The sequence below is a fragment of the Nyctereutes procyonoides genome, unplaced genomic scaffold (genome assembly GCF_905146905.1).
Source record: "Nyctereutes procyonoides isolate TBG_1078 unplaced genomic scaffold, NYPRO_anot_genome, whole genome shotgun sequence".
Taxonomy (NCBI): domain Eukaryota; kingdom Metazoa; phylum Chordata; class Mammalia; order Carnivora; family Canidae; genus Nyctereutes; species Nyctereutes procyonoides.
In genome coordinates, this window is record NW_026575140.1 from 32129849 (window position 1) to 32150468 (window position 20620).

Here is a 20620-nt window from a genome sequence, read left to right on the forward strand (position 1 = left end):
GGGAATAATTTCTGGAGCAGGTCCACCAAACAAGACAGTCATAGCTGTGGGTCACTGCCAAGACCCCAGGAGGGGGAAAAGTCTGACTGGACCCTTGGTAAAACCCCATAGTTTCCAGCCATACCTGGAAATGCTCCTGAATTCTCACTGTGGCTAATGTGCCCTGATGCCACCTGCTAGCTCTTGGGACAGATGCCCTGCCTGCCCCTTTCACCCAGCTGGTCCTGCCCTGTCCGGGGAAGAAGCCCCAGGCCCTCTCCTTCCCTCAGTCCCTGCAGGAAACTGGATTCCTGACTCCAGAGAATCAGAGGAAGATGACTGCTCTGGGCAGAAGGGTGGCCCCAACGCAGCTTCTGGACCTCAGCTTGGCTGGCCAGACACCAGGATTATCAGTTCTCTGGGTGAGGCCCTAGGGGGCTGTCTGAGATTGTAGCATCTGAGTGGGCTCCAGGCCTGTCCTGCTCTGACCCTCATGTCTACCACCTGGCACCCTTCCTCCCCACCCACTGGCAAAATGCCCTTCAAAGAAAGCAAACCCTGTAAGTGCCCACTAGACTGGGCAGAGGGCAGCATGCAACAGAGGCTTCCCCCCAAGTCTTGCATGTGTAGTGACCACGTGTGTGTGTCAAACATACACCTGAAGCCATTCACTCTCCATCCATGGCTACTCTGCAGACAGCCATGGCCATACTTCCTGCCAGATGAGGTAGGGTGCAGTCCTGAGGAGCGCCTGTTGGCAGAGCATCCCAGGTGCTACCACCTGCTAAGGTACTCCCCAGAGGATGGGGTGAGGCAGATCCAGTGATAGTGCCTAGGTGCCAGGCTCCCTGCTGGGCATTTCACGTGCTCTGCTTCCCTGGAGCTACTCAAAGCCGAGCCAGGGAAGCATGGCAGCCCCTTTCCTAGCTCTACCTCTGGAGAAGTCACTGCCCTAGGTGACAGACCGGGCTGATCACCTAGGCCAGTCCGTCTGATCCTAGGAGCTTGGATCCCTGCTCCACTTGCACACAGGATGATGGAGGTGCCTGTCCAGGGAGAGCCTCTCTCTTCTGTTCCACCTGCCCTGGGGGCGCAGCAGGTCCCCAACAGGGAGGGTGCCCAAACCACTGGAAGCCGATGCGCTGATTCACTCCAAAACCCTCCCCCACCTAGCCTCTGCCAGCCACCAGCGGGAGTCACCGGGAGAGGGAAGGGGCACCACTCTTTCCTGCCCACCGCCCATCCCCGAGGCCTGGGAAAAGGCAGCATATTGAGGCGCAGGGCTCCCAGCATCAGGCCCCGGGATGCTAATGAGGGCGAGCGCGTTCCCACAGCCCGGACATTGTGCAGAGCGGCCCACCTGCTCCCAGGGAGCACCCATTGTGCCCGCGCCAATTCACAGGCAATTTAGCGTGCGCTAATGGGCCGGCGCCTTTGTGCGGCCCGCCAGGCCATTGGCCGCCGAGTGTGGGAACGGCCGCGGCGCCCGGGCCCCAGGCGCCTGCCCGCCGCCGCGCCTATATAGGGCCCGCCGGCCCGCCGCCCGCCACTCCCCGCCCGCCAGCCGCCTCTCTGCGCCAGGCATGGCCCCCAGCACCGTGGCCGTGGAGCTGCTCAGCCCCAAAGAGAAGAACCGAGTAAGTGCGCCACCCGCCCGCCCCGCGCCCCCGCGCCCCCGCGCCCCGGTTGCCGCCTGACGCCCGTGTCCCCCCGCAGCTCCGCAAGCCAGTGGTGGAGAAGATGCGCCGCGACCGCATCAACAGCAGCATCGAGCAGCTGAAGCTGCTGCTGGAGCAGGAGTTCGCGCGCCACCAGCCCAACTCCAAGCTGGAGAAGGCTGACATCCTGGAGATGGCGGTCAGCTACCTGAAGCACAGCAAAGGTGAGCCCGCAGTCCCCATGCCCCACACTCCCCGTGTCCCGTCCCTCGCAGCCCCGTCCCCTGCGCCCGCCCCCGCCTGCGGGCACCAATCACCACTGCCCTCCCCCTGCAGCTTTCGCCGCTGCCGCTGGCCCCAAAAGCCTGCACCAGGACTACAGCGAGGGCTACTCCTGGTGCCTGCAGGAAGCCGTGCAGTTCCTGACGCTGCACTCAGCCAGCGACACGCAGATGAAGCTGCTCTACCATTTCCAGCGGCCGCCCGCTGCACCCACTGTGCCCACCAAGGAACCCAAGGCCACGGGCACGGTGCCCCCGCCGGTACTCACCCCCGCCAAGGCCACCGCAGTTGCAGCGCGCCAGCCCACCTGCGGCCTCTGGCGGCCCTGGTGACCCGGCAGGACTTGTGGGTGGCCACCCCAAGGACTGGAGGGCCAGCCAGCCTGTTTCTCTGGCCATGTGTCTGTCCCTTCTCGGGCTTGGACAGGCCCCCTTCTCCGGAAGGCTCTCTCTCCAGGCTGGCGGGCCAGCAGGAGGGTCATTCTCAAGAGAATGCGCTTACAGAGTCCTTGTCACATAGGACAATCAGGGCCCACCTTCTGCCAAGTGTCTGACTCCACGGGGTTGTTCTGTGTTTGCATTTCAGCAAGTGACTTCTGGGAAGTCCCCGCCGCCCGGGGTTCTATGATATTTGTAGGCGTCAGGGGCTCGGTCCGCCGGTGCCTCCACGTGTAGAGGATTTTCTTCAGGGCCTGCTGCTGCTGGGCCAGAGGGCCTGGCGGGTGGGCCGTGCCGTGGGCACATTTGCCTTTTGTGAAGGCGGAACTCAAGGTGTATCCTCATAGGAAAGAGTGTCAGCCTGGATGGGCACAGAAGGACCATGCAGAGCCGTGGCCAAAAGGCCCTTCGTGCCCTTGGTTGTCTAGCTGGGGCTCATAGTGGGCTTTGTGGGGAGGGTGGGGGTCTCCACCATGATCCTCAAAGGATCCCTCAGTGTGGGTGGCTGCATGTGGGCATGACTGTGTACTCAGAATTTGAACTTTCAGTCACATGGGAGCCCATGGGATTGCTCTGCCGACTTCCAATAAAATCTGACTAAGCAGCCATCTGGGGTCTGTCTCTTGTGCTTCACGTGTGTCCTCAACAGTCATCAGGTGGGTGGGGCTGCAGGGACAAAGCAGGGCAGACACTGTGGTGACACTCAACTGTAGGTGGAACATGTCATTGCCAGTGACCCTCTAGACAAGGAAGAAGGGCTCGTCCTGACTAAGCAAAGTTGGGAATGAATGAGGACAGGAGGCAGGCAGGCAGGCAGGAGAACAGGCCCCACAGACCATACCCTCGTGTGCAGCAGGAGACTGGGTTTCTGTCCCTGGCAGGGAGCATGGGGAGAAAAGTGACAGCTACAGGACCTTCCCACTCTGTTTAGATGAGGGGGATGCAAAGACCATAGCTTGCCCTGGAGCTCTTGCTGCAGCAAAAGGGGTTTAGCTGCCCCCTCTACCACATACATGGGAGAAGGGGTTGGCTTCCACCTTGGCCTTCCTGCATGGCCAGCAGCCCCCATCCCTGGATGAGCTGCTGGGAGCCCCTGCTTGGCTAGTCCTCCCCACAGGCCCACCACTCCCCAGGGCTGAAACAGTGCTGATGCTGAACCTGCCAAGGACAGTCCTTTGCCTCGGAAAGGGCACCTATTTTTAGGCAGACTGTGGATGCTGGGTGAGTCTGCAAGAGCCTAAAAGGGCCCAGGAGCTGGACGTGGGGCCAAGAGGCTTTCACATTTCTTCAGCCTGGCATCCTTCCTCCCTGCTGCCCACCCCCACCCCCACCCCCACCGCAATCCCTTTCTGGCCACTCTGAGTGGGAAAATCCAGGGCGCCCTCTCCAGGCCAGCCCAGTGCCTGCCACACAGCACACTGCAGGTCGGGTAGGCATGTCCCTGCCCCGGAAGGGGGGCCTCCCGGCCAGACCCACAACCCCCCGCCTCCCCCCCCCCCCCCCCCGCCGGCACCTCAGGGTCCTTGGTGCTCCAGGCCTGCACCCTCTGGGAGCAGACCCTCTGCACTCTTCCACCAGGCACACCCACCTCTTAGAAGACTTTTGTGAGGCTGCCTCTCCCCAAGCCTCTACCTGATGTACTGAAGCCACAGCCCCTCCCCTGGGCACTGCTGGAGCCTGCTGCTCCACAGGCCAGGCCTTGCCAGGCAGCCGCTGAAATTCTCATAAGGGGGCTGAGGTCCAGAGACACTAAGTAACCAACCCAGGGTCCCTGGAGTCACTTGCCAAAGCCACCTTAGAGACCCTCTGTGTGCCGCCAACACCGGCTGGGCCCAGTGCCCTGGAGGGAGACACATCTCTCAAGGATCTCCTAGACATCAGAAGCTTCCCAGGGACTGGCCCTGAAACCCGCCCCCACCACCATCTGTGTCCATGCTCCAATTTCTGGAACCGTGTCAGCTAGTTCCCTGCAAACTCCCATAGACTCCCTCACTTTGCCAAAAGGCAGCCTCCTCCAGGCAGGCTGCCCTGCTTTCCCCTGCACTCTCTGCAGACCTCCCCATCAGAGTGAGTGTCTTCTCCAGCTGCCAGTGCATCGTCCACCCTGCGCTGGGGGCGCCTGCAGAGCAGCGTCCCCAACACCCCTATTTTGCATGGGGCTTTTGCAACCCACAACCCTTCCGTGCTGGTAGGTCATGCGCCGCACTCACTGAAAGAGGCCTATGTTGGGAGGTCTCGAGCCTCAGGGGCCTCCTCTGCACTCGCTCAGAGCGCTGGACGTCAGCATCTGGCAAGCTCGTTGAAAGAGCAACAAAGACCACAGTCCAGACGTCTTGTGTTGGTCCAACGGCCTCGGGGACCCCGCGCAGGCAGGCCCAGTGGCCCTCCCGCTGCCGGGACCACAGGGGCGGGCGGGGAGGGGCGGGCCCGGGCGCCTCATTAGCATAATATATGCGCGGAAGGCGTTTAGCAGTCAAATATATGCGCATATATCTCCATAGATGATTAGGCTGGCCGGGCACATTCAAAATGGCGGAGCGTGGAGCGAGCGGCAGCGGGAGCAGCGGGGACAGCCTGGACAAGAGCATCACGCTGCCCCCCGACGAGATCTTCCGCAATCTGGAGAACGCCAAGCGCTTCGCCATTGACATAGGTAGCCGCGGACGGGCGCCGGGAGCGGGGCGGCGCGCGGCGGGCGTGGGCGCCGGCGGCGGAGCCGGCGGGCCGGGGGCGGTGGCAAGGACGAAGGGCGGGGCGCGGGCCGCCGGCGCGCACGGCCTGTCGGACCTTGTAGTCCTTGGGCCGCCGGCGCCCGCGCTCCCCGCGGCGGCCGGACTACAGCTCCCGGCAGGCGCCGCGCGGCCGAAGCAGGGCACGCCGGGCCTCGTAGTCCAGCGCTGAGAGGCGGGCGGCCCGGCGACCCCTCGGTGGCCCACCTCTGGAGGGTCGGCTGCCTGGCGGGGCCTGTGCGGGCCACGAGTGGGGTCCGGGGCCCGCCCTGTGGGGCCGCGCCGAGGGCGGGCGGCGGCCACACCTCGGGCCGCGGGAATCGTCGGTGGGCTGCCCGCCGGGGCCCAGCCCGAAGCCCTCCGCCGGCACGGCCTCAGCTCCTGGACGGCTGGCCTGCGGCGGGAGTTGGGAGGCTCTGGACGAGGATGTGGGGCCCGCGCGGGCACCCTTCAGGATCCCCCTGTGCCGCGCGGCCCCGCAGGGTGCCCCCAGGGCCCCACCCAGCCTGCCGACCTGCCCGCCCCAGGCCCGCCCCAGGCCCGCCCCAGACCCTCAGCCCACTCCGGCGCCGGACACCTCCCCGCTGCCCCCTTTCACAGAGAAGGACGCGGAGGGCAGAGGCAGCCAAGCCGTGTAAGGTCACCAGCTGTAAGGGCCAGGTGGGCCTGGAATCTGGGCGGGCTGGGCCCGCGGCCCTCTGCCCCTGACCACACGGGGCCTGAGGCCTTGTCCTACTGTCCGCCCGCCCGGGGCTCCCGCAGCAGGCCAGCGGCCTCACACAGCTCTCCCTGCAGGGGCTCAGTATCTCTGCTGGGGCTCTGTATGCTGGTCCTGCCAGCAGCTGAGTGTGGGCACTCATGCCTGGTACCAGCAGGGCGGCCCTGGCCACTTGTAAGACGCCTGACCTGTTGAAAGTGGACAGGTGTGCCTCTCTCCTCTAATAAGTTGGGATGTCCCAGGGAGACCTGGACTGACCCCTTGGAGCTGTTGGCCTGTGATGCGTGGGCCACGCCCCTGTTCATGAGGATGGCTTTGATGTCTGGGGCTTGGGTGGGGGAAGGCGTCCTCTGGAGAGGTAGGAGCCCTGACAGTGGGAAGGTGGGCTGGTTCCTGCGTTCTCACCTTGCAGACTGCTGCGGTGTCAGGGGCGGTGCTTCAGAGTACCGACCTGGTGGCAGGTATGCACACCCCGCGAGGGGTGTGGGACCTGATCAGACTTGTGCCTGGCTGCATGTTTGCAGCCGACGGTAAGCTTGGAGGCCCCGCTTAGGGGGTCATCCGCAGCCAGACCTCCCCCAGGGCCCTGCTGTGCCTGCTTTCTGAGACAGGCCCATTTGATGTGGTAGCAGCCCGGTCAGGGGTGTGCTCCGAGAGCCCTGAGAGCCCAGATGTCCAGACGTCATGCTGCACTCACAACCAGGGGTCTGCTCCATGGGAGGGAGTTGGAACTTAGTGTTTCCGAAGTGCAGCTGAAAATTGGCTTGCCATGGAGTTGACCTGAGAGGTCCTGTGTGGCCCCAGGGGCGGGGGGCCAGCTTGTAGCCACAGAGCTCTGGCAGTCCCGGATGGCATGCCCTGGCTCCATGGGGTCCTGGGGCAGCCAGTCTTCCAGCGTGAGTCCAGGTGGGGTTTCCGGGGAAAAGGACACTTGGAGGGATATTTTTAGTGTCAATATTCATTTCCTCTCTTTGAAAGTTCCCCCGGCTCTGGGTCCCGTGTCTGTGTATCCCCATAGGACAACTTCATTGTTACTAAGCACAGACCTCGTGTTAGGTTCATGTGGCTGGTGGGAGGTCACAGCCTGGGTATAGGTCCTCCAGCTTGGATCCTCCAGCCAGTGTGCTTGTCAACAGTTTGCTTTCAAAACAGGCTTCTCCCATTTCCCCTTCCCTCAGCCAAGCCTCTTGATCCAGGGAAGCTCAGCTGCTCTACGGTCTTGGCAGGCCTGTTCGTCTCTCGGACACTCACGTCAGCTGAGTGGATTCCCCGCTTTGAAAGCATCAGGGACATTTTCTCTATCAACACATAATGGAAGCTGACCTGACTTCGGGATTCCACAGGGCAGGGACATGCACTGGGGTTTCCTTGTGCCTTGGTACCCAAGGTGGAAGGACAGGCAGAGATGGTGGAAGAGAGGATGACCCGATGCCCAGCCCCTGAGGGTCTGGATGAACCCGGGAGGTCTTGGCTTGGGTGCTGGAGGACTGACACAGGCAGCTGATCAGTCAGGGTGCTCCTGGCCCTGGACCAGGGAAGCTTTGCTCTCCTCGTCCCACCCTGATTAGCACAGGACTGCATTCACCAGCCTGGTCACTGCACTTGTTAGATGTGACATACCAGGGCTTGTGGCCAGGGACTAGATTGGCAGTCACTAAGTCTTAGGGATCCTGAGAACTGATGAGCTCTCCTGCTGTCTTCTAGAACCCGCTGTCCTGCTCTGAGCTCACCCTGGTTCAGGCTGACCACCCCACTCTGCACGTCCCCACTCACTTCCCAGACCCCTGTCTCTTCCCTTCCCTGGGGGTACAGGCTGCTGGGCATTGCCCCATGTGGGATGCACGGTATGGGGCACGCAGACACCAAGTTGCCTCCCATGGCAGCCCCCACAGCTCCCCACACCTCGTATTTAGGTTGTGATTTAAAGCTCTCAAAAAGAAATGCAACCTGAAACTGGATCTCTCTGACCTGGGAATTTGTTATGATAACTTTTGAAAAGTTTCTCAAAGTGTATCTTCATCCCTTTGCGTTGCCTTTTTAGGAAACAGTTAACTCACAGAGCGAAGGACGCTCCGGGCCAGGCCGGGGTTGGGGGAAGGGAGGAGGGATAAGGAGGCTTAAGTCTGAGTTCTGCCTCTAAAGCCCAGGGTCTAGGGATGAGAGTAAGCCTGTGCCGGGGTGAACTGACTAGGGCTCGCCAAGGGCAGGTCTCGCCTGTCCTGGGAGGCCCTGTCCACACTGCGGGCCGGTGGCTCCAGCGGGTAGGCTCGAACGCTTGCTCTCCGCCTCAGGCTTCTGTTACCTGGATGAGCTTCAGCCCTCATATGTTTTTTGCCTGGAGTGTTTCTCTTATATCCCCTTGGGATTGTGTCACAGAGCAACTGTCAAGAGATTAGCTTCTGTCTCCCCCCTCAAATAGGGCTCTGTCTCACCTGGCCAGCCCACAAGAACCGGCTTGGTTTCAGAGCTGTCCTGTGGCGCCAAGCCTTCTGCTCCTCCTCGTCCCCACCATCGAGGGCCGTCCTGCATGGGTTTACCTGCCGCCTCCATCTGTAGATCTGAAAGTGACTGCTCAGAATGTCTTTTTAACTGGCCTTGAAATGTGTTTTGGGCAAATGAAGGCCTCTCCTGCTCCTTGATGCTGAGCTTCCCAGGGTGTCCCAGGGCTAGCCTGGGGTAGGAGACCCTGCTGCCCTGTGTGGCCTCCCAGCCCAGAGCTGTGAGAGGGTAGACTGTTAGAGCATTCTGGGGAAGGCCCCCTCTTTCTGCCTGTCCACACTTGGAGAATACGCCTTTTATCGCTTCCTTCTTGCTACCACAGATAGTCAGGTGTGGTTGTCAATGAAACTGGCATTTTCCAGTTTTTTTCTTTGGGTAATTTTCAAGATCAAAGTTTGAAACAGAATTTTTCTGAATCACTAATGATTGCTGAGACCTCCTGGAAACAGGATGCTTTTCTTTCTCCTCTAGGACTTGATGCGGAGGGGAAGTGGACAGTCTCAAGCCTGGTTTGGTCCAGGACCTGAGATGGCACAGGCTTTCTCAGAGACAGCAGTGCTTGGGCCTCACTGTTGGTTCCTTTCCTCTGGTTGGCACCCCCCGCAGAGTTTTAAGTCCAAGTAACACCAAGCACCTTATGCACAGGACCCAGCCTGGCAGAGGAGACTGTGTGGGCAGATGAGCCTCGGTCCCTCACCCTGGCCAGCTCCTGAATTTGCTCTGTCTGTGTCTCCCCCCAGGGGGTTCACTGACCAAGCTGGCCTATTACTCCACTGTGCAGCACAAAGTTGCCAGAGTGCGGTCCTTTGACTACTCCGGCAAGGTAAGTTGCCTAGCAGGCTGGGTTGGCAGGTGAGGGGGTGCCCCAGGCCACACAATGCTCTCATTTCCTGTTTGCCCCCCCTCTGCTGCTCACCCACATCGGCTTAGCTTCCTGGACGTTCCTAGTACTGAAATCCTTCCGTGCTGCCTGGCTCAGGCCCCTTCTCTCCAGGACCCTGGCAGGAGCTCCCACACCGGCTCCCTCCCCATCCCTCCCACCTGAACTTGGCACTGAGAGTTGTGCCCATTTCGGGGCCCTCATCACATCTTTCCCTCCCTGTGGGCAGCACACACAGACCCTCACCCTATATCCCCAGGACACAGAGCAGGACCACGAGCCGCCCTATGAGATCTCTGTCCAGGAGGAGGTTACTGCCAGACTGCACTTTGTCAAGTTCGAGAACACCTACATAGAAGCCTGCCTGGACTTCATCAAAGACCACCTCGTTAACACTGAGACAAAGGTCATCCAGGCAACCGGGGGCGGGGCGTACAAATTCAAGGACCTCATAGAAGAGAAGCTACGGCTGAGGTCAGTAGGGGCCATGGGGGCTGCGGAGCACAGAGCCACTGGCCTTGGTTCTTGGCTGGGGCTCCCATACCCACCCTGGGGCTAGACTCTGGCTGGGCTGGCAGGAGGCTTCTAGTAGCCGAACCATAGGCAGGGCTGGGGGAGCAAGGAGGGAAGGGCACCCTGCTCCTGCAGCAGTGCCCCCTGTGCTTCTAGAGCAGAGGTTCTGACGGGGTGGCCTGCATGGACACTGAGGTCAGGGCCGTTTGTACCGTTGCAGAGTGCTGGGTCTCACGGTGCACACAGCTGGCCCGTCAGAAGCCATGTGCAGGGCCAAAGGGAGGGGGACAGTGTGAGGGGCTGTGTTTGAGGCTGTGTGTGCCTGTCCAAGTGAGAAGCTGAGCTCGGCCAGGGCAGGGGGCAGTGATCCGGGAGAGTCCCTGGTGCATGAGCCATTGGAGCCACCGTACAGTGGCAGAGGGCCCTTCTGTGGCCCATGGCGTTTTCAGTGGCCAGGCTCCCTCCTTTGCAGAGTGGACAAGGAGGATGTGATGACTTGCTTGATCAAAGGCTGCAACTTTGTGCTGAAAAACATCCCACACGAGGCCTTCGTGTATCAGAAAGATTCCGACCCTGAGTTCAAATTCCAGACCAATCACCCCAACATCTTCCCGTATCTGTTGGTCAACATTGGTTCTGGAGTTTCTATCGTGAAGGTGAGGCGTGCTTCGCGGGGCGGTGCGTGGGGACTGGGCAGCAATCGCTGGGGCGCCTGCCATGTTGGAGCAGGCCGGGCAACCCCCTCTGGCTCTGGGGATCACGGGCACGCAGCTACCTATAGGACGCTGGTGCAGGCTGTTGGGGGAAGGCGGAAGGCCCAGACTTGGCCTTCAGGAGTGGTGTCACCCGTGTCTGGGGACCTGTTGGCTGGGCCCACTCACTCACTCAGCTGCGCTTGCACTTCCAGGTGGAGACAGAGGACAGATTTGAGTGGATCGGTGGCAGCTCCATTGGCGGTGGCACCTTCTGGGGCCTTGGGGCTCTGCTCACCAAAACAAAGGTATCCCAGGCTGCAGAGAGTCACTCCTGATTTTGCACCGAGTCCCATGTCCCAGACTTTTCCCAGGAGAGGGTTGTGACCGTGGGGCCCAAGGTGGCAGTGGTTTCCTGGTCACTGCAGGATGGTTGTGAGAACAGCCAGTCTGCCCGGGCGATGTCTGTGGAGCCCTGCCTCCCTCTCCCCACCTTTGGTCTGATGACTCAGGAGCACCTTTCAGCCTGGCACACTACCTGCCCCTCCACGTGGGCTCGGTTTCGGGAACCCCAGCAGCCCCCACACTGCATGCACCTCCATCTGCCCTGTCCCCACAGAAGTTCGATGAGCTACTGCACCTGGCCTCCAAGGGCCAGCACGCCAATGTGGACATGCTGGTGCAGGACGTGTACGGTGGGGCTCACCAGACCCTGGGGCTGAGCGGCAACCTCATCGCCAGTAGCTTTGGGAAGTCGGCCACCGCCGACAGAGGTACCGGGCCCCTGCCGATGCCCTCCATGCGCTGGCTCCCCCTCATGGGCCCGGCCCCCCAGCAGCACCCTGCCTCTGCCCCTTCCCAGAGTTCTCCAAGGAGGACATGGCCAAGAGCCTGCTGCACATGATCAGCAATGACATTGGGCAGCTTGCCTGCCTCTACGCGAAGCTACACTGTTTGGACAGGGTGTACTTCGGCGGCTTCTTCATCCGGGGCCACCCGGTCACCATGCGCACCATCACCTACAGCATTAACTTCTTCTCCAAGGTACTGGAGTGCCACTTCCTCCCCCTCCAGCACCCCGGGCTTCCCTCTTCCCAGATCCTTGGCGTGGGCACCAGCGTCCTTGATGCCTGCCAATGGAGGGGTGCAGGGGGGCCCAGGGCAGGCAGCCCAGCATCAGGGCACCACACCCCCGCCTCTCTCCTCTGGCTAGTGCCAACATCCCGTACCCGGGTACCCTGGCCATCTCTGAGTTGGGCATGAGGCCTGTCTCCCACTGTAGATGAGCTGCATGCAAGTGCCGACATGGCTTTCGTTCCACAGGACTGCTCTGAGCTGGGCCTGCAGATGGGCTCACAGCATCTGCCAAGTGGGGTGATAGGGGGGTGTTAGTTTTGTGGAAGAAGTTCTTTACACTCAGATTTCTGCAAATGTCAAGCTTTTAAGTTCTGCACTGAATGCAGTTTGTCTGACCAATGTGTGGCAGAGGTTTTCAGGAAGTCTCTGCTGCACAGAGAGGGGCCACCTGGGTCAAGTTGGTTTAAAACCGCCCAGACTTCCCTTGTGTGATGGTGAGGCCAGCTCAGGTGGGGTCTTGCCGTGGCAGGGGGAAGTCCAGGCACTGTTCTTGAGACACGAAGGCTACCTGGGAGCCATCGGAGCATTTCTCAAAGGAGCGGAGCAAGATAGTGAGTAGAGCAGCCATGGTGATGGCCTGTGGTCACGTCGGGGCAACACAGGGTATGTGCAGTGACAGGTGTGGAGCAAGCTACCAGGCCTCAGAGGCTGTGGGAGCAGGTCTCCCTCTGGAATCCAGGGCCTGAGTGGCATGTGCTGGACACGCTGGGCCCTTCATAGAAGTGGCCGGGGTTGGGGGCGGGCGGCTAGCCCTCTGCAGCAGTTCCTCTGAGGGGTCGTCTGTGTGCCATGTGACCGACCCCAGGGGGGTCTAGCTCATGGGTGACCAGGGCTCCATGCAGGAGCCAGGGCGGGTGGCCCTCCTCTACCTCCCTCCTGCCTCCTTACCGTCAGACAAGCTCTGACTTTTTGGCAGCCTGCCCTCTTTGAAGGATGCTTGAGAGGTGTGATTGGGAGAGGCAGGGAAGGCTATTCTAAGAAGCTTGGGAAGGTCCCCGTAATCATTTTATGAGGTCTCGGTGCTGGTGAGAGCACACAGTGGCGTAGCACGACCCCCAGGCTCCCCCAGGGGCTGTGGGGACCTTCAGCGGTGGTCGGGCCGTCCTGAGGTGAGGGCACAGTGTGGTAGCCCTGGGGTGACACCCAATTCTCCCCACTCTAGACCCTAACCAGTACAGCTGGGGAGAGAACTACGCAGGCAGCTCCGGGCTGATGAGCTCATCCCCAGAGCTCTGCCCGACACAGCGGGCGAGGAGCGGCACCGTAAGTGTGGGGTCCTTTGGGTCTGGTTCCAAGATTCCCTCTCCTGGGGCAGACTGGCCGCTGACCAGCTGTGGACATTGGGGCAAAAGAGAGGCACAGGCACTTGCTTCCCTCTTCAGGGCCTTAGCATTTCTGTGTTTTCCAAATGTTCTGCTGGAGCCCCAAGACCATGCCATCCAGCCCCTACGTATGCAGGGAGAACATGGAATGTGCTTCCCCAGGATTGTGGCACCAGTGACAGCAGAATCAAGGTTAAAACCCAGAGCTGCAGGCACCAACCCAGGCGCCTTCTCTCAGACCACGTTCTCTGCCTGATGGTTTCAAACCATACAGGACAGTCTGCAGTCTTGGGAGGTTTCCTGCCCGGTCCTCTATCTCCAGCTGGGGAGACACCCATGTGCCTGGGCAGGGGCTCCTCCGGCCTGCTGAGTGGGCAGAGAGGCTCTCTGGCCAGGCCTAGTGTCAGCCAGATGCAAGGTGCTGCCACCATAGCTCATCCTGGGGAATCATGAGCTTCTTGAGATCATCCCCCAAGTGGCATGTTACTCCTGTCAGTCACTGGGCACTTAGCAGAACTCAGGCACCAGGCTGGAGAACCAGCTGGACGAATCGAAGTGACTAGTTGGGCACACAAGTTAAAACGCCACCTTCGGAACCGGCCTGCTGGCTCTTCGGACACAGCTGATTTTCAGTTGTGGACACAGATTCTCTTCCTAGTTGGCGTAAGCATTGCAGGAATGTGTGTGATATAATCGTGACTTCCCAGGAGGGAAAGCATCCCCCTACATCCCCACACCTCGGGCCTGGCTGGCGCAAGTGACTGGCACACGATGGGCCTCTGTATCTGTGATTTCTGGGGGAGCAGTGTGGATTCTAGTCTTAGGACTCCTGAAGCCAAATGGATACGTGAGCAAAAGACGTGTGTATCAGAGCTGATGCTCAGCACCACACACACCTCCTGCCCTGGGTCTCTGCGTAGCCTGCACACTTCACAGAGGGGTGGGTAGAGCCTACCCAAGGAACAGCTATGGTTTGAACTCCTACTTGTCAAGACAGCAGGGGAGCCCCCGAAGACCAGGCCAGGGCCCCAGAGATGGAAAACCATCCACTTCCCTTCATCGCCTGGTGATATACCAGCCGTTTTGTTGCTGACCTTCCTGTGATTCAGGAGCATCCAGAAGCCGGTTTATCTCCTTGTGGTGGCTCCTCTTGTGCAGACGCTGCAGCGCAGAGCTCACCTGCTCCTCACCCCCATAGCTTGCCAGTCAGTAGGCCATCGGCAGACAAGGGACGATTGCAGGAGTGCAGTGGATGCTTCTCCAGAGAGCAGGGGGAGGGCTGCCAGGCACGTGCAGAGTTCAGGTGTGCGCACACACTGGCTTCGGTCTTACTGGAAACGCCAAACTGCCAGCTGGTTGAGCAACCACACCTTTAGAACTGCTGGAGGGCATGCTTGTCGCCGGCAGCCACCGGTCGCACATCGGCCATGAGGGGACCCTAGGCCCCTCCGTGAGGCCAAGAGAGCTGGTTTCAGACACGGGCTGTGTGCTGGGCACCCGTGCTGTGGGGAGCAAGGAGCTGGTGGAAGCCTGGACTGCCTGCCCCATGGGCTCCCTGTAGCCTTGCCAAGGGCCTGGTATACCAGGGGGTCACAGAATAAGGGCCTAGTGGGCCGTGAGTGGGGACCACACCTGTGGAGCCTTGAGTGGCAGAAATGGGGAGTGAAAGCATGACCACACCCTGGTGCAGGAGCCCCCAGCTGTGGGGACCACTCTAGTGCAGGAAAAGCAGCAGAGCCACTGGGAGGAGGTGGCCTCTGTGGGTTTGGGCAGACCCGGGGAAGAGCGGGCTTGTCCCCTGAGGCCACAGCAGCTACCATGGGTCCCGGCCACTCCCACAAAGGGGCTGGCTCTAGGCCTCAAAGGACTACCCGCTGATGCGTGCACCGTCTCTCATCTCTCATCCCAGTTTGACCTGCTGGAAATGGACCGGCTGGAGCGGCCGCTAGTCAACCTGCCCCTCCTTCTGGACCCGTCTTCCTACGTGCCCGACACGGTCGACCTGACGGACGACGCTCTGGCCCGCAAGTACTGGCTCACCTGCTTCGAGGAGGCCCTGGATGGGGTGAGGGCTCGGGGCGGGCCAGGTGCCCCTGGGGACGAGACATGGGCTCCCGAGGAGGAAGCGACAGGTGTGCGGAAGGAGAACGGGGGCTCCGGTGGCCGTGGCATCCAAGTTTGAGTTTGGGGGTGATTTCTGTTAACCAGGGAAAAACATGCCTCCCAGGGGTTTGTTGGGTCCTCACATTTCTCACCAGCACACGAAATGACAGAGCTTCTTCAAAAGCACACGGTGTGTATGGGGTCAGGGCCAATAGCAGTTGGACTCCAGGCTCTGGTGGGTTGTGCCTCAGGCCTTTTCGGCCCTCTGGGAACACACATGTCCCAGCCTCTCTGGCCCCCAGGCTCTATCTTCAGCCTGAGGGCTCCCAGCCCCGCACCCCGCGTGGCCTCCAAATATGGTCCCAAGCCACCTGTCCCCCACCAGTGTGGCAGGAGCCCATCCTGGGCAGTGTGGCCCCAAGCTTCAGTGGAGGGCTAGTGGCCACCCCATTCCCACCCCGTGGGGCAAAGCCCCCAGGAGACCGATCACCAGTGGCCATGTGCCTGTACATGGGGATGTGCTCTCACCATGGCCCTGGCTGAGTGAAAGCCAGGGCTGTGCTGACCACCCTGTCCTCGGCAGGTGGTGAAGCGTGCAGTGGCCAGCCAGCCGGGCTCAGTGGATGCCGCCGAGAGGGCGGAGAAGTTCCGGCAGAAGTACTGGAGCAAGCTGCAGACCCTGCGGCACCAGCCTTTGTGAGTGTCCTGCTGCCCCTGGCCCAGGACGGGCATGGAACCAGCTGGGGGGTGCGGGCAGTGAGTCAGGAGGTATACCGTGGGCAGCCCAAGGGGCAGCCTCTGGAGGGGAAGGTGCATTCCTGCCTGTGGGCTGGGCTTCCAATGGCCTGTCCTTGGGCTACCACTTGCCTCTGCACCTGCCTCTGCCCACACCTACTCTCCTGGTTTCTTTGATCCTCCCACTGGCAGCTGAGCACCAGGAAAATGCCTTCCATGGCAGGGACATGATGGGCACCATGCTAGGCCATCAACCCACCAAGCTCCTTTCTCCTGCTTCTTCCCAGTGCTTACGGGACCCTGACCGTGCGCAGCCTTTTGGACACAAGGGAGCACTGTTTGAATGAGTTCAACTTCCCAGACCCCTACTCCAAAGTGAGTGCCACCTTCCCATGCAGGGTTGGCGCCTGCAAGGGGGGCACGGGTAGCAGGGAACAGGCAGGGCCTAGCCCACCTCGTGGGAGTGTGGGGTGGCTTCTTGGTTGGCAGCACCAGCTACGGAGCTGAGGATTGGAGGGTCTCCTGTCTCTGGTTGGGTGAGGTCCGCTAACCATCACAGAGTTGGCATTTGTAGACACCAGTCCTGCCCCGAAAGGCAACACGCCAGCCAGAGCCTGGCAGGTGGCCTAGAGGTGCCATTCTGCCCAGGAGGCTGTGTGCTGGGGCACGACAGCCAGGGGCTCAAAGCCAGTGTTGCCCACCAGTTCCTGCCACCCTGGCCCTCGGACGGGGCGTCTGGGGATGGGGCACCAGGCGCCTGGGTGGTCTGAGTTATCCTTCGTGGCCCTTCTCTGACCAGCCCAGGCCCGCAGCACAGCCATACTGGGCCCAAAGCCCTGCTGAGCCTCACGCACCTCGGTGCGGGTCAAGCGTGCATGAGCCTGGATGCCGCTGACTCTTGCCTGCGGCTGCACTCTTCCAAATCAGCAGATGTTACCATCTTGGTTTGCTAGAGCTCCTGTGACAGTGCGCTGGGCCTTCTGTCCCCCCTAGAGCGGGTTCTTGGTGATCTCCGCAGTGTCTGCAGCAGGGCGCCCTCCCTCTGCCCTGGCTGCCGAAGGCCTGGGGACGCAAGCTTCCTCCCTGACCAACTCTCGCCTCTCCCCACAGGTCAAGCAGAAGGAAAACGGGGTCGCACTAAAGTGCTTCCCGAGGGTGATCCGCTGTCTGGACGCCTTGGGCTGGGAGGAGAGGCAGCTGGCCCTGGTGAAAGGTTTGCTGGCGGGGAACGTCTTCGACTGGGGAGCGAAAGCTGTCTCTGAGTAGGTGCCCGCTGCCTTCACGGCCTCTCCACGCTTCAGCCCTGCCCCTGCCTGCTCTTCCCAGCGTGAGCCCAGGACCACAGCCATCCTGTCCCCCTCGGCCACGTGTGGTGCCCCAGCCCCGCCCCAAAGAGGTGGCAGTGGGGAGACGGGGTCCCAGCACACTGGGTGTTGCTTGGAGCCCGTCAAGAGCAGGCAGACAGAAGGCTGGGGTGTGGATTTGGGGGCTGACATTTTCAGAGGTAGAAATCCAAACCCAGGGTTTGCATGTTAGAGTGGGAATCAGATAATACTTAGCGTTTGAAATTGGGAGAAGGAGCCTGCAGACTCAAGTGGGGACACATGCCCCAGCCTCCCTGAGCACCTGTGCCTGGGCTGTCAGTCTGGGGGCGCTGTAGGGTTTCCTGGGACTCTGAGGGAGTGGCACCACCAACCCAGCCCTGGGCCCTGCCAGCTGGCCTGCCCACCACAGAGCAGGGCCTCTCCCTTTGCAGGACACTGTCCCCCACCTGGTGTCCTGTCTTTGGCCCTTGCTGGGTCCAGCCAGGGCATCCTCTCCAACATGGAGTAAAGCCACTCCCCCCATCACTCGTCCCTTTAGGTGGCGTGTTGGGGCGTGTGTGCGGGGTGAAGCTGGGGCCTGGCACTGACCCAGGGCCTTACCGGAGGCTGCCACGCACTCAGGACCCTCCGTCCCCCCCACCCCGGTCCCATAGTACGTGCGTGTTCTAGAGCACCCCAGACCGCCTGTTCTGGGGCATGTGAGCACTGCCAGCCAGTGGCAGGCAACCTCCCCACTCTGGATCCTAACACACCCGTCTACTTTGGGAGATGCTTCCTCTGGGCTCTACAGTGAATGCTGTGAGCTAAGGTTTGAGGGTTTCCATGACTTATTTTCTTCCCCATGCAGCGTCCTCGAGTCTGATCCCCAGTTTGGCTTTGAGGAGGCAAAGATGAAGCTGCAAGGTAAGGATGGCCAGGGCTCCCCTCCTGCACCAGAGCCCCCACCCTGCAGGGGGGGTGTCACAAGGGGGCAGCTGCAGGAGGGGACCATGCTGCGGGGCAGTGTGGCTAACCGTGTCCGTGTCCCACAGAGCGGCCGTGGCTCGTGGACTCCTATAGCAAGTGGCTTCAGAGACTGAAGGTACACACCGAGGTCCCCGGCTCTGTCTTGGGGCCAGTCCGTGCTCTCCAGGCCTGGGAGGCAGGGAGGGCTATGGGAGGTGGCACGGGGCTGCCCCAGGGCGAGGTGCCAAGGGCCCCCAGGAGTCTCACGCTGCAGCTCTGAGCTCACTGCCCCCTGCTCCAGCCTGACTCTTGCAGGCTCTACCAGTTAGGTCAGTGGCCGTGACTCAGAGGTCGTTGGGGCCACAGTTCTGGAAGAGGCACAGGCGCCCTCCCCCCCCCCCCCCGGCACCCCAGCGCCCGCGGGAGCCAGCAGCCCTCAGCCTCAGCCTGCGGGGAGTGTGGAGTGCGGAGGTGTCTGCAACGCTTGGACGCGCCTGTTCCCAACTGAACGTCCTGGTTTTGTCTTACAGGGGCCCCCTCACAAATGTGCCTTAATTTTCGCAGATAACAGTGGAATAGACGTCATTTTGGGAGTCTTCCCCTTTGTCAGGGAGCTTCTCTCTAGAGGGACGGAGGTGAGCGTCCAGGCCGCGGCGGGACCCCTGCCCTGGGCCCTCCACTTGCAGTGGGGTTGGCGCCGTCGTGGCCTCTGTGTGGGGCAGGTAGGTGCGGGTGAGGCTTGTTATGCCGCGGACCTTGGGTCAGCCTGACCGCAGTGTTCTGGGGCCGTCTTCATCCCGACCCAGGATCTGGCCCCCCTGGAGGCCACTAAGCAGTGAGAGGTCATCGGGTGTCATGCTTCTCAGCCAGCAGCGCCGGGTGGGTGGGCAAGCAAACACTGGCTTGGTGCTGGGCTGTGGCCAAGGTCCCTACAGAGTTGGGGGCGTCCCGCTACAGGTCATCCTGGCGTGCAACTCAGGACCCGCCTTGAATGACGTGACCTACTGCGAGTCCCTCATTGTGGCTGAGCGCATCGCAGCCATGGACCCTGTTGTTCAGTAAGTGGCCAGGCACCGGGGGCTGGAGGAGCCCCACATGGAGAAGTAGTACAGGCATGGTGGGAGTCCCCTGGGTACCAGCTCACAGGCACCAACCAACCCCCTATGCTTGGCAGCTCGGCACTCAGAGAGGAGAGGCTGTTGCTGATGCAGACGGGCTCCAGCTCCCCGTGTCTGGACCTCAGGTACCCCAAGACACCTGCACGCACGCCCGGGCCCCCAGTACGTGTTCGGGCAGCTGAAGGCCACAGCCCTTTGGTGGGGTGTGCCTCATCTGGGAGGAGACAGACGGCTCAAGCGATGGAGTCACCACACTGGGGATCCTAGAGCGTGAGAGCCTGGCCATTGAGAGCTGGCCTGCAGCTGGGACAGTTCTTGAGCCATCCTCTTCCCTTCCTCGGGCCCACCATTAACCAACCAGGAACAGGGAGTTCACCTCCTTGAAAGGAGGAAGAACCTTTAGGGTCCCACGTGGAGAAGCGTGGTCAGGCCCGGATTGCAAAGGGCCTGCTTTCTAGCAACAGACCCGAGGGCCGTGCTTTGAGCCGAGGGCTGGGGGCCCCAGGCATCCTTGCCAGGCACTGCCCTTGTGAGGAGGCAGGGCGTGGAGTCCACCTGGGGCGGGGCCAGGGGGGCAGCTGCATTCAGGGTGAGGTCCCGCCTGCCTGCTCACCGCCCCCTTCCTTCCTGAAGCCGCCTGGACAAGGGCCTGGCCGTGCTGGTTCGGGAGCGAGGTGCAGACCTGGTGGTCATCGAGGGCATGGGCCGCGCTGTCCATACCAACTACTATGCAGCCCTGCGCTGTGAGAGCCTCAAGCTGGCCGTCATCAAGAACTCCTGGCTGGCTGAGCGGCTGGGTGGCCGGCTCTTCAGCGTCATCTTCAAGTACGAGGTTCCGGCTGAGTGAGGCGCCTGCCCTGCCAGACTGTTCCGCTCGTCGCTTGTCAGGAATGTATTTCGACTGCAACAGGGAAACCAAGTTCAAATCAGAGTATTTATGTCGCGCGCCTATGACTCCGGGCAGGTGCGCCCAGGTGTGAGCATGGCGCTTGTGGCGTTGGGGTTTCTGTGATGCTGCCGTGTTCGTGGTGGGAGACGCGACTTTTGTCCAGTGAGACATTCGTATTGGAATATATTTAACTGTGAAATAATCTTTTATATATATATATATATACACATATATATGTATAGATGTAAATACACGCACGTGTCTCTGACAGGGCGGCAGGGGCTGGGGGCCCGCACCAAATAGAGGCTGGAGTGACGTCAGACCGTGCCGTGTGGTTTCACAGACAGCGAGTCCTGCCAGCCCTTCCCTTTGCTCGCTCCCAGAGGCCCTAGGTTGGCTGTGAGCCTGTGGGCCATCCTGCGTCACTGCCCCCGACCCGTGTCCAGAGGGAGGAGCCTCCCATCAGCGCGTCTGTCTAGGGAAGGTTGCCCTGTGTGGCTGTGCCAAGCCGCACTCTTGCCTCAGAGTGGAAGCCATGAAGGCCATCAGGGATTCGCAGGGCCTTGGTGGCTGCACACACTCCTGCTCAGAGCTGACCCGACCATGTGACCATGGGCCCAGGCCCGGAGTCCTGTCCATGGCGGGCGCCCCACTGGGCT

At 61.2% G+C, this 20620-nt stretch overlaps 2 protein-coding genes across 2 annotated transcripts; both read left to right on the forward strand.

Annotated features, from left to right (window-relative positions):
* Positions 1-1548: 1548 nt before the first annotated feature.
* On the forward strand, positions 1549-2948 carry HES5 (hes family bHLH transcription factor 5). The gene is made up of 3 exons (XM_055306855.1): positions 1549-1616; positions 1696-1861; positions 1974-2948. The coding sequence occupies exons 1-3, from the start codon at positions 1563-1565 to the stop codon at positions 2249-2251; spliced, it is 498 nt and encodes a 165-aa protein (XP_055162830.1). The 5' UTR covers positions 1549-1562; the 3' UTR covers positions 2252-2948.
* A 1927-nt stretch (positions 2949-4875) lies between these two features.
* Positions 4876-20261, forward strand: PANK4 (pantothenate kinase 4 (inactive)). Its single transcript, XM_055306792.1, has 19 exons — positions 4876-5009; positions 9043-9125; positions 9442-9656; positions 10168-10351; positions 10603-10695; positions 11007-11160; positions 11250-11431; positions 11994-12075; positions 12687-12787; positions 14756-14911; positions 15533-15645; positions 15972-16059; positions 16795-16946; positions 17857-17912; positions 18041-18090; positions 18485-18589; positions 18912-19012; positions 19129-19197; positions 19706-20261. Exons 1-19 carry the CDS (start codon positions 4886-4888, stop codon positions 19917-19919), a joined length of 2322 nt encoding a protein of 773 aa, XP_055162767.1. The 5' UTR covers positions 4876-4885; the 3' UTR covers positions 19920-20261.
* The last annotated feature ends 359 nt before the right edge of the window (positions 20262-20620 follow it).